At 39.4% G+C, this 20,280-nt stretch overlaps 1 protein-coding gene across 1 annotated transcript in view; it reads left to right on the top strand.

The window, feature by feature from the left end:
• Positions 1-20,280, top strand: part of adamts3 (ADAM metallopeptidase with thrombospondin type 1 motif, 3) — a 134,446-nt gene that overhangs the window by 106,041 nt on the left and 8,125 nt on the right. The window contains exons 15-20 of the mRNA XM_071917785.2: positions 138-261; positions 3,895-3,978; positions 4,511-4,591; positions 10,822-10,985; positions 13,648-13,804; positions 15,123-15,255. Of these exons, the coding sequence (XP_071773886.1) occupies positions 138-261; positions 3,895-3,978; positions 4,511-4,591; positions 10,822-10,985; positions 13,648-13,804; positions 15,123-15,255 (743 nt within the window). The remainder of the gene's footprint in view (positions 1-137; positions 262-3,894; positions 3,979-4,510; positions 4,592-10,821; positions 10,986-13,647; positions 13,805-15,122; positions 15,256-20,280) is intronic.

Genomic DNA, 20,280 nt, shown 5'->3' with positions numbered 1-20,280 from the left:
CCTTTCTGAAAACATCGCTGACAATCATCTAGACGGTCGGCTTTCCCTTAAAGCTTTTTGCAAATATCGCAATCCCCACCTAGCAGAAAAGGCACCTCAGCTCACGTCTACCTGTCCAATTCTGTTTTGGTTTGCAGAAAGTTGGCTGTGACAGAGAGATTGGCTCTAGTAAAGTTGAAGACAAATGTGGGGTTTGTGGTGGGGACAACTCCCACTGCCGCACCGTCAAGGGAACCTTCACCCGCACACCAAAGAAACCTGGTAAGGAATCTGTGACACCAATACTAACACAATTAAGATATATTTTACTATCCTTTTAAAGAAATTTGCACCAAAACATATATCTCCAGTTATGATTTAGACCCAATTCATTCACTGTATTTCTTTAACATCCAATTCCTTAATGGACAATGTTTAACGTAACACTTTAGAATGATGAATGTTTATAATCCTTAACAAACTATGAGTTAATGATGAATTAAATAACAATAATAAGTTACTTATCATGTTATAAATATTAATAACAACCTTAGTTAGACCCACATACTGTACTGTTCTACAGGAACCCATAAAGTTATCATTGTTTTTAACAAATATGTATAGATTGTTTGTCGATCAGTCAATGCAAAGTTATATATGAATGTTAAATTGTTGCACTGGACTGTACTCATGTTTTAGTCGTGTAATAGAAATGATTCGTTCGTATGTTTGTTACACTAACATGTTTTTGCAGCCTCTAATCTAGGTGAAACTGAAACTGATCATCGTCATCTTCATACCTGTATCAATGCAGAAACATTTAAATTCCCATCAGGCCCATTTAATGTAACTTCACACTCCATCCGTGCCTTTAATTTCTCACACCAGTCCCTCAGCATTTTGTATACACTCCAAATGAAACCAGCGTGATATTAGCAGTAAATATCTGGAGGTAAAATTCTTGCGTAAAATGCAGACAGGTGATTGATAGGTTATTGGTTTGGGGGAAATAAATGTGTTCTGTTCCTTTCCTCGTTAACTTCTGTGGATGTGTGGAACTCTATGGATGAAAGGGAAAAGCAAATTGAAAACAAGCCATGATTAGCCAACCAGATTCAACCCATTATTAGCGCGATCAACTTCAATAAAGGGCCTATTTGCTTTTTAGCTGTATAACTGGCATTGGTTTGGCTTCTTTTAACATCTAAAAGTTCAAAATGTTAACAACGTCAGATTTCTAAAGAGTTGTGACACACTGTAATCAAAGCTGACCAAAAAAAAAAAAAAAAAAGTTCTTTCATTTCATACCAGCGGGCCTTTGTGAATGCCCATAGAGCTGAAGTGATTTTCTCATGTTCCTCTTTTTGGTTCACTTGCAGAGTGCTGACATTTGATACAATGGAAAAACTGCACTTAATGTGAAAAAAAAGAAAAGAAAATCTTAAATATTGCCATTAGTAGTTTAAAGTGTCATCTCAATGTGACCTGTTCGAGCATCATGAGACATTTTCAAATTCCACATCGCAGATTCGTGTGGTAAACCCCCCGGGGAGGAGCCAGTGAAGTGTGGCTGGACTGAAATAAGGAATCTAACCGCCTATGATTTCCTAAAATGAGAAATGGCAGGAGATCAGTGAGCTGGCAATTGACTCAGTAAACAGTACCGCAGTGATATAGTGTGAAGGAAGTGCAGCTGTAACTCCATGAACACATTTATCCTATAACGAACCACAAGTGAACGTCTTTATTCACAATTCGGCTGAAGAAGCTGAATTACATTACAGTCACGTGCCGATTGCTTTCGCCTGACTTCACCGTCGTTGTTGTCGAATATACATCTGCAGGTTGTTTTTATTTGCTCGGTTGCATCACTGTTCTGAAAACATGCAATCAAATTTGCATAGCCTGAGTTTACATTCTGCTAAATCAGTCCATTGGGACAGGTGGTGCGCTCCAGAGGAGTGTGCTAGTTTTCTGATAGCTGTTGCAGCTGCCACTCTAAATAGTTCGGTTCATTTGGATTAAGACTCTTGGCATAATTAGCAGAGGAATGATTAAACACCTCCATCGTTCTGCGTTCATTCTCCCCACAGCACTAATTTTCAACCTGTTTAACTAAGTCATCCACACCTACAGATATTCAAATGTTATTAAAGTGTTTACCATATTTTTTTAAGTTCATTAACGATTTGTGTTTTCATTTTAATACAAAACATTATTTCATTCAAGCCGCTTCGCCCAGGTTGTTATCGCCCCACCGCAGCCACATAGGGGATATTCATTTCACCACAATATGTCTACAGGGTGAAGAGATGTGGTCACACACACACACACACACACACACACACACACACAAACTATGGTGAACTGGACTTGCTGCACCGGCAATTAAATTTTCTTTTTCCTTTTTATATTGCGCAGGTTTAAGTGAGGGGTGATTTCTTTTTTGGCAAATGTGTCTTAACATTAACTTTTTCAGCATGAATGGATGAGAGAGAATAACTAAAAGAATGAGAAATGCATTTAATTAAACCTGGCAACGGTTCCATGAAGCCTTCTGAAGCCTTCTAGTCTCCCATGAATAATGTGTTATCTTAATTTGTATTTAAGTGAAATAACATGTTTTAAGATCCATGGCATCAGAGTAAAAAAAAAGATGCCATTCCGCAACATATAGGCTATATTTCCAACATGGTGTTTTTGAGAGAGCTATATGAAGGCTTCATCAAACTGTCACACGAAATACTTTAAAATTTTAAAATTGTGATTGACCGTCTGATGTAGCATCTCGCTCTCACTCACTGTCTCTAACAATAACCACTCACCTTTTTTAACAGGAAAACAGTTAAGCAAGAGATGCCAAAAAGAAACCCCTTTGTTGGAAAACACAATATGCAAGTATCCAGTGTCACTGAATCCCTCCTGGCCTCTTCTGTAGTGTTTTCTGTTTCATTGGCTGCTTGTAGTGTTTAGTGTTAGAGGAGTAGCAGGCTAACACTGTAGAGACATGAGTGACGTAAAGTCAACTGCTCCTTTTTCTGTTCCTCGTCACTGATTAAATGTCCAGGCAGGACCGTCCCAACGCAGCTGTCACTGGTTCATTATCCAATCAACTCTGTGAAAACGAGTATTTTTGACGCATATTGCTGATGTGAAAAAACCCTCTTTCTCTCCAACAACTGCAACAACAAACTAACAAACTAACTTTAAAATCTTTGTGCACATAATAATAATGTCGGGGTAAACACGCCTGCCGGCCTTTGCAGAGCAATCTGGGATATTAGGCTGCCCATTTAGAAACTGATTGATAAACCAAAACATGAGCCGACAAGCCGACGCTGTCACCCCACGGGCTTTTTTTTTTTTTTTTTTAGACACCTATAGCTTGTGCGCAATATTTTCCTCCACTCCATAAAAAAAAAAAATGCCTTCCTCTCTGATGTGTCATCAAATCGTAATTTCTGCCGAGCGACAGGTGGTTATGAGACCGGCTGCCATCAGGGGGAAGAGGGTATTTTTGCCATTTTTCCAGAGTTAGATTGCCATTTATTTTTGTAATATCGAGTGAGCGTGCACCGCTGTAGCTCACCTGTTGTAACCTCGTGTGAACTCAGTGACAGTGTGCCAGTTGCATTCATAATCACCTCAGCGACTCCAGCGCCTCCGCAGCAGGTGGCCCAGAGTGGCGCGCCTGCCTGTCAAACGGCGAGTAATTACGGCGCTGCAATACAGCGTACGTCTTGATGATTGGCAAGTGCCACTCCGCCAGCCCAAATAGTATGCTTCCCTGTCTGATGCAAATTCCTCCGGTCCCTGCTCTGCTAATTAAATATGCCTCTAGGTGATGTGGTTGCAGAATGGGTGAGAGAGGAAGCCGCTGCGAAACTAACGAACTGATTCATTCCGTTTTTTAAGGGAAGACCAGAGGAGCCTTCTTCTTGCCCAAAGGAGCTCGAAATGTGTATTTGAATGAAACGGAAGATTCTAGAAATGTACTTGGTGAGTCACTGCAGGTTTGCGCGGGGTGGACATCGCCGGCAGAAGGCGACTTTGCTTGTCCTATAGTCGGAAAATCCTGTTTGTCATGCCGTATTGAAATACAGCTGAAGGCTCTCTCATTCACATCCGGCGTGCAGAGAATCATTACGAACACAAAAGAACACCAAAGTAGATAATACTCAAGCGCCGTCCTTCCTTGAAAACATGTTGTGTAACGAATGTACGAGGATGCCACTGTCGTCCGAGTCATTTCATTACACACTAACAAGAGGATATGAATGAAGAACCTTCATGGCGTGTTTCAATGAAACTGTTTATGGCAAGGAGGAAAGCTGGTATAGAAATGTAGTGTGTTTTTTTTTTTCCCCTTGAACTTTACAAACCTCTGTAGAGCAAAGTGAAAGAAAAGCTTCTGGAAAATGTGCGATGTCCACCTCAGCAACCGACAAGAAGTTTCCGTGTCTGCGTACTAACCTGTCCCTGTGTTATCTTTCCTAACCCCGTTCGCTTCCGCCGCTGCAAACGTGCAAAGGCTACCTTAAGATGTTTCTCATTCCCCCTGGAGCTAGACATGTGATCATCCAAGAACATGAGGCCTCCCCTCAAATTCTTGGTAAGTGTGACTTGTTACTTGGTAACGCTAACGCATGATCGTGAACAAGGGTTGACTCAATATCCGTGCACGGACGTCTTGACAGAACCTTTTCACCGTCCTCCTCATCTTTTCCAGGAAGACAAATGGGTACTTCTAGCATCATAGATTTTACAGTTTGCATAATTTATTACTTATCGCCTACCAGGATAAGAGCAGGCGGGAAAAATGAGTCTTCACATTGCGTATTCATTATTCAAAAAGCTATTATTAAAGAGAAGTTTCTAGATTAGAATCAGCAGAATCAGAGTTCTCTCTCTATGCAGCAAATATGGGGAAACTTTTTTTTTTTTTTTTGGCATTGCATTATTCTTGACTATGTTGAGGTGAAACAGATTCAGAGGGAATCAGCATTGTTCGTGATCAGAATAATGGCCTGCAGTATCTCAATATTCATCTTGAAGTATCAATTCTGGCTCTCTGGGAAGACAAACATTATGCAAAATGGTTATTTGTTTATAAAATAATGATAAACACATGCAACTTATGGGACTTTCAAAAGATTAACAGCATTTAAGCCTGATTAGGAACCAGCCTGTGTATCAGTACAGTATATTGCTGATGGCAAAGTACAATCACAAGAGTAAAAGCCTAGAAAAACAAATAGACAAAACTCTTTCAATCCATGAAACCAAACTTTTATCCTCATCCGGAGTTCAGCAGACAGACAGATGACTGAAGGGATGAATGAGGGAACTAACCTGTTTGTTTTTGGTTGTGTGAGCCGGTGGAAAACGGCCCGAGGAAAATATGATTATTATTCAGATTATTATTCAGCATCCTGGGAGGTGAAAGGGGGTCGGCAGTGATCTTCTCAGCCAGAGGCGGTGTGTTTTTCAAAAGAGCTCAGTGAGGTTTACATTTACATTGTAGGTGTTTTTTAGCAAATTCCCAGATCACCAACAACGCGTTAGGAAGGTCAAGGGGTGAGAAGCATCGTCGATATTCCTGTGACCCCCTAGAAGGGTTATATAAGAGAGAAGTGCTGCAGTGATGTGGTGAAATAAAGTTTGTGCCGTTTCACCAGCAGTGATACAGACTGCCGCAGCGTTTCCCCCCACCAGCTTGAACCTCTGTGAACTTGCAGCACAGATGCATTCGGTGCCTTTGGACGGGCAACTTATCAGTGAGATGAACACAGAGGCTGTTCTGGGAAGTGACACCATAACTCTGTTCCCTCATTTATTTCAGCCTGTTATTGCCTGACTGCTAGGAATGCTGCAGACAAAAGCGTCCAAGAGTTGAGTACTTGCAGGCATCTGCCGGTCGACACGAGATAGAAAGGGGAAATTGATGTGCGAATTGAGCCTGTGGTGTAAAAAAGGTCTGGCACGTCAGATGGAGGTGTAATGGAGGGTAAATGGCAGGGACATAAAGACATATACAGTATAAACCTGCCATCAGCATGATGGAAATTATATAATGTTGTAAAATGGCATTCTGAACACTATAAAACAGGTAAACTTCACCTGTTTAATAAGCATCTAATCATAATGAAAAGGTTTCAGAGAGGAAAGAAGGTTCTTCTCTAACAAGAAATAATTTAAAAAAAAATGAAAACAGAAAGGAGCCAGGGTCATTTTTCTGGAGATATTGGTATATTTTCTGAGAAGTGTTATTGCAAAAAGCTCAAATAAACAGTAGATACTCTAACAGTCTCTCATTCATACAGAGCAGCTCCAGGAAAATTAGGGTCTTGACTCAGTGGTTTCTAGTTTGGTAAGAAAGTGGTTCTTATTCACAAATAATGATCAGACAGTCCTAGACTGTAGGAATAAAACTTGTGGCCAAATCTACTGATCTGCGAATCACACACACTTGGCTCAACTTCTTAGAAAGTTAGAAAATCTAAGTTGCAGTGGATGAGATTCTAAACTTTTTCTAACGTCTTTCCAAGTCTTCTTTTAGAAAACAATCATTCTGCAATTTGTCTCACAGCAACAAAACACTGTAACTAGACAACTCTATTTACACATGTGACTTTTCCTCTAGTTCAGTGATTCTCAACCTTTTTCATATCAAGGACCCCTAATTCCACATTAAGTCCACATTAGAGGCACGGACCCCCAGATTTTGTATTTTGTATTGAGTATTTTTATTGTTAGATCTGATTTTGTCCAGAATCCCATGACTATCTGTGTTGTAGGTAGAGAGATAACAGAGAAACTATGATCAAAACAGTCATTCTTCTCCATTCTCTAATTGTGTTAACTTCTTGTAAATGAAATAATGGTGAAGTTTAACAATTTATCCGTTTGCTGGGGACCCCCCGGTGGTCCCGGGACCCCACGTTGAGAACCACTGCTCTAGTTCAAGTCAATTGTTATTAAACAGTTTCTCTAGACATCTCGTGCCAACTATTCCATTTACTTCCATAACCTGTGGAGTTTTCCATTCACAAATGGAGTTAAAATTTGTGAACCTTAAACCGAGTTGCCTTGTAGGAAGATATTTTTCTGCATCAATGCATCACTGAGTATAATCTTTGTGAAATTAATGAGAAAAAGCAAAACTATTATTCATGCCAACAAAAATATAAACAAACAGCTCCTATTTTCCAAGCATGGAGGTGATAATCAGGAAACATTTCCACCCTGAGCCATCTAAAATGTCTTTATTGTTTTCATTTTCTACCCTGGGATTGTCATCTTATATTAAACTGGAGGGGGAACCGCGGCTGTCTTCTAATACATCAAAGACAAGGGCAGGCCATAATCACATTTGTTAATGCATAATTTTAAATTTATTCCCTCATCCTAGGTATGACTATAATCACTTTCCATTTTACTTATGCATAAATCAAATTCAGGTCCAGTATGATACTTCTCAAAGCCTTATTATAAGATGTTGATTCCTCCTGATTAGGATGAAAATGATGCCGTCAGAGGCTCAGAATAATTGGCCATTGCCCCCAATTTGCTTCCCAGTGACCCCGTGGGTTTCTTGATAAGCTTTGACAGGCAGAGGGAAGTCTTTTCTAGCTCAGTCCACAATCAACCAACGACGCTCAATCACAGACAATCAAGGAAGTTTTTCCAGCTCAATCAGTTTTAATCTATAATTCCAAGTTGGACGGAGCTGTAGGGCCTTTTTGACGTGTGCTGGAGTGCCGCTGATTTTGATTATGTATTTTACACCTCCAAGTTATGTCGATGATAAAAAAAAACGAGTCCTGCACACTTCTCTGTGCTATAATTTTTCGTTTTTAGAACGAGCTCAAAATGGCGGAAAAAGTACACTTTGGCATTTAATTGGCAAGATTTGTAAGCTTTTCTGTGGAAAAAAATGTACATATGAATATCTTCTGGACCATTTCAGTGGTTTAGAGGATGTATTTATCACATTTGTACCTTGTATAACTAAACTGAAGAGCTGTTGTACCTCACTGGAGAGGCCAACCTGCAGTCAGCTGTCGGCCATTTTGAATTTTAGGATGGAAATATCTCAGCTTTCAAAATGTTCCTCCATGGCTTTTAGAGTCTACTTTCTGTACAATCTAGTGTTGTTAGATTTTCAATTTCAGGCAAGGAAATAATAGTTAATAATTATAACTACCCACTTTAAATGACGGCTTGTTGGCCTCGTTTTAGATCCACAAAACCCATTGGCCTTTCTAGTTTCTTTTAAATTACTTGTAAAGGGTTTCTTAAATGGGCTTGAAACTCATTGTGAAGTTCTTTGAGGTGGTGAGCAGCGGTGAGAGGTCCGTACACTTTAACTCAAGGATATGAGTGTAGCTTCTGTATGTTTTATACTGCTGAACTGCAGGTAAATTGGATTTCCAGAGTCCCAGATGAGCCTCAGCTATACAGCATGCCATTATTTGCACTGAGAGAGAACTCTAGCTTGGGAGCAAGTCTTTATAAAAATTTCAACAAGGCTATTTTGGTCAAAATAAACATCCACATCACGTCCCGACATGGTGAAGTGAGTTCAGATGGTTCTGTATTGTTGGGCGCATTTCATCTCATGGAACCAGTCCGATAATCCTTAGCCATCAGATGATGCATATCCTGTATACAGGTGTGTGTTCTAGGGTAATAATTTCCCCATCAACAAGGCATTATTATTTACTTATTATTTACTTATTGCAATGTCAAGGAGCCGTAGATTTTTACTCTCTTGTACTTGTATCGTACGTAGACGTAACAATAAAGGATCTTGAATCTTGAATCTTGAATCTTGAATTAGTAGGAACCCAGTGTTCCTGAAGAGAAAAACAATGTTAGTGATATGCAAATGCCTTCTCAAGAGCCAGACATGATCCCAACATCTATGAAATAGCATGTGAAAGAGCATTCTCCTCTGTTATCTGTAGTTAAGTTAGTTAGTTAAAATCTCCATGTTAACAAGTCATTTAGTCTATTATTGAGTCCTAAAATCATAATTTTCTTAAAACAAGTGAAAAAATCTGCCAATGATGTTAGATAATTTCACTTTTTTTCCATTGCAAATCAACTTGTTTCAAGAATTGATCTGCCTCATTCTAACATTTCTCAAGATATTGACACTCATTTCTGGAAAATTCCTGAAACAAGTGAAACTGCATTGGAAACAAGTGGAGTTATCTCACCTCATTGGCAGAATCTTTCTCTTGTTTTAAGAAAAATAAGATCTGAAGGCTGAAAATGAGGCTAAATGACTTATTAAGATGGATGTTTTTGCAGTGTAGGAGATGACTGGAGCATGCCAGATGAAGTTGCCCGCACCATTACAGAGCATCCGTCACTGTGGGACGTCTGTATGATGTGGTTGCCTTTATTTTGACCATACAGTACCATGCAGCTCAGGAAGGAAAGAGAAATCCTCCGTTGAGAGAATAAACCAACGTCTCAAATGCAAACTGCTTTTGTCTGGGTTTTCAAAAAATAGTGCTGAAAAAATTGATTCCCGATGAAAGCATTCTTGCAAACGGGTTCCATATATGTCTTAACAAAACACTTTTTTTTTGCTTTTCTGACAGCGTTTTCCTTCCAACAAAAGACCATTTGCTCATTTTATGCTTGAAAATGCTGTAAAATGTAGCTTCTGGATTATTCTTCTGCTGTAGTTCTATAAGCATAGCATCCATCCTTAGTGCCACTGTCATCTGCTGTGAAATGACATGTATTGATGGATGATAGTGAAGATTTTTCTCACTTACTTGCCCATTTCACGGGCAAAATTGTGACCAACTGACCAACTTTCCAACTGTGTCAATTCTGTATTTCTGTCTCAATAAGTCATGGAGTACACAAAGTTTTTAGGAGATTGTCCTCTTGGTCAGCTTACCTGTTAAGTGATGAGAACATAGTCACCAAAATCATCCGTGTGTCTCCAGTTACTCATTGGCTCCGGTGCTCCATGCTAACACTTTAGCATACACTATGTTGAGTGATAGTAGGCGACTAGCATTATCTCAAAACTGAGAAAATGAGAACTTGCAGCGGCTCTAAAGCAAAATGTAAGTAATCTTAAGTGATATGTGGCCAAGTCTGGCAGTTTTTTGTAGGAGACTGGTCAAATTTACACTAAATATGACAGAAAATTACATGCTGTTTGGAACCAGTAGGGACTACTTTCCCTGTTTACATAAGAAGGGAAGGTGATTGGTGAAGGGAGACTGTGTGCAGCTAAAAATCACTGGGCAGCGGATGAATACGTGTTTGCTCACCTGAAATAGTTCCAAAAAAATCCACAGTCCATATAATAAAAGCCGCTAACAGCTTTTTATTACTACAGAATCAGTCTTCTTACTTGAGATAAAGCTAGTTGCCAACTATCACTTAACATAGTGTATGCTAAAGTGTTGGCATGGAGCACCGAAGCCAATGATCTACCAGGGAGACATGGATGATGGTGTTGTCTATGTTCTCATTATTTAACAGGTAAGTTGACCAAAGGGACAATCTCCCAAAAAAACTCACTTTTATATTGCTTGAATTTGATCTAGGGAAAGTATTCAAATGTATTTAAAACAGCTGATAAACATTCCTATTTTCATACCTGATACGTTTGAATATTTTAGTTTGGTGACTTTATTTCGATAAAATAGAAAATTATATTTTATCAATGTTGGGGCATAGCCATTCCCAGCTGGTATCTCTTATTAGAGAAATCACTGTGAAAACAATTTTGGCTTTTTCTCGATAAATGTTTTTGTAACTGTCAGAGCAAAGCCATTTCAAGTCCTAACAAATGACTGATTGCAGCAATCAAGAACCAGGCAACAGGGCATTACATTCTCAATGGAAAAGGAGAGGAGGCCAAGTCCAGGAGCTTCATCGACTTGGGAGTGGAGTGGGACTACATGATCGAGGACGAGGTGGAGACTCTGCACACGGACGGACCGCTGCACGACGCCGTGGTCGTCCTGGTAACGCCCAGACTCTTCTTCTTCTTCTTATGTTCAATAGACGATCACAGAATAGATTTTCGTTAATCTGCAAAGTCATTTGGTTGACAATGAACACCTTATAAAAGAAGCAGCTCCATTATCAACCATCCACTTCAATCCCTTGCACTCCACCTCCCCTCCTCCCCCCTTCATTTTCTATCATTATCTGCTAGATTTTAATTAATGAAATTACTGTGAATAGTGTTACTCAGTGGCTGTTAGCTTGCAGCATAATTATCCGCCAGGCAAACTAATCTGCTGTTATTCTAAATTAAATTATTTCAGGTAAACATTTCGATTGATCCGACTCGGCCCAATTGAAACTTCAAAAGGTTTACTAATTTTTTTATTTTTTTCTCGCGGTTGCTCTGAAGAAACACTAATTATCAGCCGAGTTGGGAAGATACAGATGTGCTGCGGTCTGAATGATTTATGTTTTTGCTGACAAGAAAAGCTTTAAAGGATAATCGATTTTTGTTTTTGCCTTATTTCTGTTTTATGGTCTCTCAGTTTAGTGTCTCAGTATTGAGAGTCTCAGTATTCAATGTCATGTACTTAACATTTTGTGGTTAAGGTTACCTTTAATGTCATTTGTTTTTACCTTTAACGAAGGTTTCTTGCATGCTCGTTATTTTTTCAGTAACAGCTTATGCTCACTCACTTTTCATTTGCTCATTAGTCAAAATTATATTTCCAGGCAACGTCTTTGATTTTTTTTTTTTTGTCAGTTGCACAAGCTCTAATTTCCAACATGCACACCAACATGTATTTAAGTGTTTTGTCAGATCAATAGAGTCCAGGCTTTCCTAAATTGCTATCTACATGCAAATGACGTTATGAAAGGGATTTAATTGCACTTGAAGACTTGTCTTTCAGCATATTGAAGAAAACAGCAGGCTTGTGTTAGCTCAAATGTTTTCCTGAGCACATCTGACAGAAATTCATTAACACGCTGTGTTTCTCCGCTCAGCAAACTGAGACTCTTATTTTTTAGTGAAAATGAGGAGGAACAGAAAAAGTGTAAGCCTGCAGGTTTATTTGAGACAGGAATCACAAAGGGGTTCACCTCTGTGAAGGTCTGGGCTGCTGCTGAATCTTTTATGTTAAAAAATATTGTGGGATGTGTTTTGTAGTTGTTTTCTAAAAAAGCAGGTGAAGGTGTTTTCTTTGTCGAGGCATCCTTGTTTAAAAAGTAATCACAGTCTGGGTGAGCTGGACGACCCTGGAGCCGCGCTCATTTATTCTGTGTTGTGGTTTTTCTGCAGACCTGTTGAGGTGTCAGATAGAGTTGGGGTGCGTGTGTGTGTGTGTGTGTGTGTGTGTGTGGTGTTCAATAACTTCTGACTTAACATTGTTCAGTTAGTAGTCTTAATTGTTACATTACACTCAATTAGTGCTAATTTCTACCACAATCATTGATGGTTTTATAGTTACTGCCCATTAATCAGTTGTAAAAGGACAATTTTCTGGAAAATAAAAGTGATTTCATGGGGAAATGTGCTTTTCCCAAAAAATATTACAGGACTCTGCAAACTGTAATAGTTAACATGTAATGGTTCAGGTCAAATTGTAATTATTGTCACCTAATATTTTAACTCAGCACAGGATATTGTCAATACTTAATTTGATCTCACTCTATGGGTAAAGCTTTGGAATAATACATATGAAGAATTTAAATGTAGTATATGGGTATAGTCACCTTTTTTTTTCTTTCAATAAGAAATATAATTTATAAAGATATACTGTATATATATTTGCACCTCCAAAAACTGTCTTGTACAGGTGCGTCGGATGAAGGTTAACAGCGCTTAGTAGAAAGATTCCTGCAGACTGTAATTCTTCCATTTAATAATAGGTTTACTCTGAAGAAGGTCAAGTTTTAAATGGTGATACGTTGCAAGAACAGTGTGCAGGATTCTTTCTACTAAAAATAAAATATGATGTAAGCTACACTTTAACTTGACCGTGTATAAAGGACTCCTTACACAAACACAGTAGATTTGTTAAAACTTTCATGTCTGGAATGTAAACTTTTGGTGAGCCAACTCTGGTGCTTACTTGGTTGAAGTAATCTTCCAGTGTGCATTCAATTACAGGTAAACCTCTGTAATCTATTCTCAGAGTGCCTGGTGTCTGCAAAGCTTCCTACCTAATACCTCTTTTTTCTGTTTTTTTTTTTTTTTGGTTTCTGCACTTTTGCTGGGTGTTTTATTCTGCCAATAATTTTCACTTGGAATTGAAACTGCTAATCCTCTCAGCAATAAACCTGTAAAATATACCAGAGCCGAGGATTGGTACAAAAACCTTTTTAGAGATAGAAGTAGGAAGAATATGTTTGTAAAGGTGGTTTCATACTGTGAGCTCAGACAGAACTGAGGAGTCCTGTAAAGCAAATCTGCCAGTCTAAAAATTATTAGCATGGTTGCAATCAATTATCACACCATATTAATATGTACAGTGCATGGTGTAATACTTGTCATTGAAGTATTCATATTCAAGTCACACTTTTTCCCATCTACTGAAATTAAACATCATGCATTCATTTGCACACATTTGTACATACATTTTATGCAAATATCCTGCATGGCAGATGACACTATAATTGTATTGTGTGTGTGTGTATTCCTTCTGCGGTTTATAGATTATACCTAAGGACAATGAAACCAGGTCTACGTTAATGTACAAGTACATCATCCATGAAGACTCAGTGCCCATCAACAACAACAACGTGATCCAGGAGGACACGTTTGAGTGGGCTCTGAAGAGCTGGTCCCCCTGCTCCAAACCCTGCGCCGGAGGTAATGCACACATCGCAATTAGACTTAATTATGAACAGAAAGGAATAATCAGCTATCAAAACATCTGCTGAACACTGTCTGCATTAAATGTAAATGTGTTGCCTGTCCTCTTTATGACCTTATTCATATGGGGGCCATTTTGAACACTCAGGGTGGGAAACTCTACCTGGAACATTGTCATGGGTTAGGGTTATATATAAAACTCGGACTTAGTGATTTGGGGGCCCTGAGTCCCAACTATTTCCCTTTTTAATCCATCCTTTCTATGCATTACCTTCAAGTTGGACTGAGAAAACTATGCACTTTTTATGACACTTTTTTTTGTTTTTCTGCACCATATGGGTAGCTTTACTTATTTTCTTTTTATTTATTTATTTTACTTCTCTCTCAGCTAGTGATGCAGTGGTAAATCACATTAGAAGTAGAATAGCCCACTGAGTAGGGGGGCTGGCCATGACTCAAGATTGAAATCATTTATTATAACAAAAAGAGGGGTGTTTTTACAATTGTGTAAAAACACGTTTTCATTAGTTCTATTCTTGTATTTTGTGAGGCTGATAAAACTAGTGTGACTTCAACACATCAGTGAGGACTTCAGATAGACCTAACAGTTGTCAAATTAGCAGCAATTTCAGGAACAACAACTACGTCTGCTTGAATTTAGCAGGATTGCAGGGTTAGGGTTAGCTCTAAACCTAACCCTAACCCAGAGGCTAGACTCTGGCAGCTAGTGATAATGGGCCAAATATATCAAGATGTGAACCTACAGTATAGCCCTCCAGATTCTTGAGATCCATTTGTCTCTAATGTTTTTCAATGGGAAATCTGTGAAATGATAAATGTTTGTATGACGCATCTTAGTACACAACAATACAGAGCTGGACTCGCTCTTCCAGGTAGTAGAGTTTCCCACCCCGAGTGTTCAAAATGGCCGCTGTGTGAATAAGGTCAATCAATACAGTAGCAACTAGAAGGGCACTCGGAGAACGCAGACCTCCTCCAAGGTTCGTGCTATTATTGCTTGTTCGTGAGTCGGATCTGGATCCGCTCCAAAATTTAATGGGTTCTTCCTTGGCCCATGCTACACCCTTCCACAAAGTTTCATGAAAATCGGGCCAGTAGTTTTTCCGTAGTCCTGCTAACAGACAAACAGACAAACAAACAAACAAACGGCACCGAAAACATAACCTCCTTGGCGGAGGTAATAATGTCTCAGTTAAACCCTATGGACCCAGAGTCCCAAAGATTGGATGACGACCAATCTTCTGCCATTACTCACTGTGTGTGTGTGTTCAATATCTCCAATTCTTCCCTATAGGGTTTCAGTACACCAAGTACGGGTGTCGAAAGAAGGGGGACACCAAGATGGTCAATCGAGGTTACTGTGATGTCAGCAAGAAGCCCAAACCCATCCGCAGAATGTGTAATCTACAGGACTGCACACAACCACAGTGAGTTCAGACTCCAGCCTCCCTTACAGGAGAAGATAAGCTCTATGGGCAAGTGTTGATTAGATTCAAACCAGGAGATAGCTGCAATCTGTAATACTTAGATAAAATGTTAAAGCTGCAGTAGGTAACTTTTATGGATTAGCATTTATTTAGAAGTAATAAAAATGAATTGCCATTTTTGGTGGCCAAAGATGAGCAGGATAACATGTCAGAATCTCAGAAACAGCGGTCGCCCTGTTCCTCTGCCATTCTCATTTCAAAGTGAAATAAGTGCTGTACAATCGAATGAACTCCCTCACACTGCTACTTGCAATGCAACACCTTTTATTGTGTAGTAACATTTCGGTCCAACCAGACCTTCGTCAGACTAGTTCAGCAAAACCTTTTATTACACAATAAAAGGTGTTGCAAGTAGCAGTGTGCGGGAGTTCATTCAATTGTATAGTTTACTGTGTTTCTCCAACGCACCCTCACCAACCATTTTTTGGATGTGCGAGTTTTCCCACTTGCTGAAAGTGAAATGTGTGGAAACCCATCCGACCAATGAAGTGTGAGGCAGAAGGCGTGACTCCGTCCTGTCAATCACTAGAAGTTGGAAGCGTGTCGCTCCTTGTGCTGGTTTGAATTTGCAGAGATTTTATCTCTTTCTTCTCCGAACTTACCTACAGCAGCTTTAAACCGGCTTCCATCAGTGTGGCTTAAATTTCAATTTGTTACTCTTTAAGTGTAGTGTCCATGATTAAGTTTGAATGAGTCAAAATAAGCATTCACCCCATCAATTGTTTTTTGGGGAGATAGGAACTAGGGTTAGATTGATATATTGGTTTCCCTGCCACTGAATATGTAGGTTGGGTCACTCTGCCTTAAAGAGCTGCTAACCCTCAAAGAATTTAATCAGTCCGGGTTTCAGTGGAGAGTTTTAGTGTCCCGTGATGGTCTAAATGCAATTTCAGAGGCTTTTCAACCCTGACAAGAATACAATTGTAGTGGGAAAGCACTGAATACTTTTAATTTTCTTGGCCTGGAAAAACAAATGTAAAGATATTAAATATTGGCACAAAATACTGGCTATGGGCATCTTCACTTAAAACATATCAGTATCAGCTTTCAAAAACACACCAAAGGAACGACCCCAATTGAACTCAGGTGCAAGCCAATCAATCGCTCTTTGGTCCACCTGAGAGAGAGAGGCTGCTTCCAAGTCAAGCCTGGATTTGTTTGTTTGAAGTGAGAGTGCAATCACACCAAAGACAGGAAAATAACCAGGGAATACGGGCATGCATTTAATGAAAACAAGAAAGCTGATTGAGCAATTTTCAGTTACTTTGTCCCATACTTCTCTGAATATCTTATCCTCACATGTGCATCAAGACTCATCACTTGTTGCATTTAGTTTAGCCGAAAAAAGAACTTGACGAAGCTAAAGAAATCACTCGCCAATTTAAATGTATAATCACTCACTGACAGTATATTGGATATTTGAAATAATATAGAATATATTATGTTCAGTAATGTAGTAAGTGTTAAATAGTCTAAAATAGTCAATATTGTGATTATAAGTTTAGTCTATTCAACATTTAATTTAGTCTGAAAAACAGCCTTCCTTGGTGAAAGCACCAACAGTAAGCTGCATGTAGGAGTCCTGCAAGCTGCACTCCTAACAGCGATGTGAAAGTACAGGAAATGTGAGCAGATTAGCGAGCTGGCTGAGGTGGCGCAGGCTAAATGTAGGGTGGCGGCACAAAGACCTGAGGGCGAGCGACTGAGTCTGGCTCCGTGCGTGAAAGAGTAAGGACACATAAGCTGATTAGTGGCACAGGCTCTCGAAAAACAGCCGAGATGGGGAAATTTAAAAGAAAACTGAGGAGAAGCTGAGCCAGAATTTTCCATGTGTTCAAAATATCTGATATTTACCTCCGCCAAGTTGGACGGGGGTTTTGTTTTCGCCCCGTTCCATCTGTTTCTCTGTCTGTGTGTGTTAGCAGGATGTCCCAGAAAGCTATCAATGGATTTGCACGGAACTGGTCAAAGGGGGGCGTGGCAGTGGGCGTGGCTTCTCACAAAAACGCATATAACGTACGAACGGATTCACATAACACCATCAAACTTTGCGGCCAATCAGCAGACAGAAGAAGAGGCAAACGCTCTTTTATTGGCCCAATCAAACAATATCGGGGCAGCGGAGCGCTCATTTCCGGTTTAGACAAATCCGCCCTGCTAATTTTTCCAAAACGTGGTCCAGTGGTAGAAGGGCGGCCCTAATGGAAACTGAGCAGATATAGAGCTGATTGGTCTTGTGGTGTTTAGATAATCGGCCAAATTGCTTAAAAGTGTTTAGAATTTGAACAGGCAGATCTCACGTCCCATATCAGGTCCAGTCATGAAAATGTGAAACAAGTTGGTCATGTGGCATGGAAGAAATGATTAACTTTTGGTAAAAATCCGACATTTGGAACTGGCATATATTGACACTTGCATAGCGTTGGTGTAGGTATGCACTCTACTGAGTTCTAGTGAGATCGAGCTATTTTAACTATAGAGCTAAAATCTTATCAAAAATATTAGACTGAAAGACGAAGTTGCAGATGTGTATAAGGACAAATAATTGGACTATTAAAGCTGCACTAGGAGACTTCGCAGGTTGGTAACTGTTAGAAAAATCTGAACTTCAATACCCAGAAATCAAGTAATGTGACATAAACTTCACACAGCTCGCTCATGTTTACCAACCAGCCAGTCTGTGATGCTTCATACCAAAGGAAACCAAAGAGATGAGAGAGGAGAAGATCTAATGTTGGTGAGTCCAGCTTTCTCTGGACGGAGCGCTGCTCACTGCTGTTTAGGAGACAGTTTCGATTTCACTTTTAAGTTTTGTTTTGTCACCTCTTGTGGGCGGAGAAGTGACCAAGCCTGACAGCAGAATTTCATTTGTGCAATTAGGATTAATCTATAGGGTTTTCATTTTGGCAGATGGGATGCTCTTCTCTGTTGCTGCCTCACTCTGCAAATTAGGCTGATAAGACAACTGTATTTTTACATAAAGAATACAGCCTATTGCAGCTTTAAGGGACAGATATAAATTCATATTAATACTACTGTTCTGCGGTTGTGCAGCAGAACAGGCTACCATGGTGTTGACAACTTAGCACCAACACAGGCTGAAGAAGAAATGTGAATACTGTATATATAGATCTTTAAAAAAATGAATAATCCAAAATAAGACAATGAGTGTTTAAAGGCCCATTGAAATCTCTATTTGTCAAATCTTGAAACAGAAATGTGATTTGTTTTCCCATATTTTCTGTTTTCCTCTTCATAGTCTGATACATTTTCTGAGTTGGCCAGTGCATCGAGAAAGACTTTTTGAAAAGAAACTTCTCAGTCTGGTTGGCCTCGTGCCATCGACGGACTAGACATAGACTCCTCAGCCTGCCTCATGGCTCGGCTCGCCTCCTCCCTCTCTTTAGCTGAAGAATAGGACTGAGATTTCAGCCAAATTTAAGCCGAGTCAGGCACAGAAGATAAGAAGTGTCAGTGAAGAAATGTGGGCTGGTGTGCCTGGGAAAAGATAAGAATAGTTGATGATGTAGAGGAACAAAATGGATAACTTGTGCGTATTTCCACATTCAGTGGGGGGTAGAGTGCAAGCAAGAACAAAACTCTGATACATTCCCTTAATGTAACAGCTTAATCAACCGTAATGAGCTTTCACATGAAACAAACAAAAAAAAAAAACAATCTTGAAGAAAACAATTCTGTCTTATCGATCTGAGAGTGAAATATTTCTCCGCTTGTATCCCTCTGTGCTGAGGTTACTTTTTTGACTGTTGGATTAAAATTTGTATTCATATAACAACAGTCAAGCATCATTATGTGGTGTCGTGCCATATGCATTCAACTTTGAAATGGTGTCATTTCAATTTACAACCGTATTTTTTGTTTTTGTTTTGTTTTTTTGTTTCGGTTCAAACGTTCCAACCTATAAATTCAAGTTCTGAAACGGACTAATCCTGTTTTTTTAAATATCCCTATATCTGAGTGTTAAAGAATTACACCTCATCCAAACCCGTCACATTACTTCAAGGTGTGCATAACTTAAAAGAATCATGGATAGAAAAATAGGAGTAATAAAGTTGATTCTTACTCACTTCGCTGCAGAAAATGCAGAAACATAGCCTACCATTTGCGTGGGTATAACAGTAATTAAAGTGAATCAACAAATCCATACAAAAGAGCGGTGTAATCCTCCCTAACAGCTAGACAGCTCACTGAGAAACACTTTCTCACAACATGTTTGAACTGTCAAAGAAACTGTGTGAGCCAAATACTTTGCTTTTAGAGAAGCCAGCAGAACTAAAGAAATTTAGACGGGTTTGTCAGCCTTAGTGAAAAATATCGTTTGTTTACTTCATCTTCTTCTAAATGTCATATCGCTGTTGTCGGGTGAAAACCTTCTATCTCCAAAATGTCCGCTTTTCAGGAACGAAGAAAAGCAGCCTTGTGTTCAGCTTGACTACCATGCATTTTTGAGCTTATCTAATTGGTTTTGAAAACCCAAGGGTCGGAGAACTTTCTCAACCCATAGAGGAGTCCTTAAAACATGAAAATCACCACAATTGGAGTTATGAGGTTTCACCTGACGGCGACTAGACAGCGGACTCTTACAAGTTCGAAAACAAAACCTTTAAAAAACACCTGTTGTCTGTTCAGTCCTCCTGTGTTAAAAGGACCTTATGAGTCCTCATGCTTCTTATTGTATGTTCAAAGACTTCTCCATTAGCTAGACTTGACCTCTCATCATCCAGCGTTGAATATCAGCGCTCCTCGTCCCTCATCTCTCCACATACATTAACCGCATTGAGAGTCAGTGAAAGGAAATTGTACTCATTTTCTAATGGCCTTAAGTGAACACTGATGTTAAGTAATTGATTCCCGTTGTATTGAGATGTGTCCGCTCAGAACATGGCTGGAATGAATGTTACAGCATCATTCAGCACTCTGTGTCCACCCGCTCCAATTCAAAGT

This window comes from Centroberyx gerrardi, chromosome 8 (assembly GCF_048128805.1).
Source record: "Centroberyx gerrardi isolate f3 chromosome 8, fCenGer3.hap1.cur.20231027, whole genome shotgun sequence".
NCBI classification, from domain to species: Eukaryota; Metazoa; Chordata; class Actinopteri; order Beryciformes; family Berycidae; genus Centroberyx; species Centroberyx gerrardi.
The sequence above is the reverse complement of the archived record's forward strand: the minus strand, read 5'-3'. Positions and strand labels throughout refer to the sequence as shown.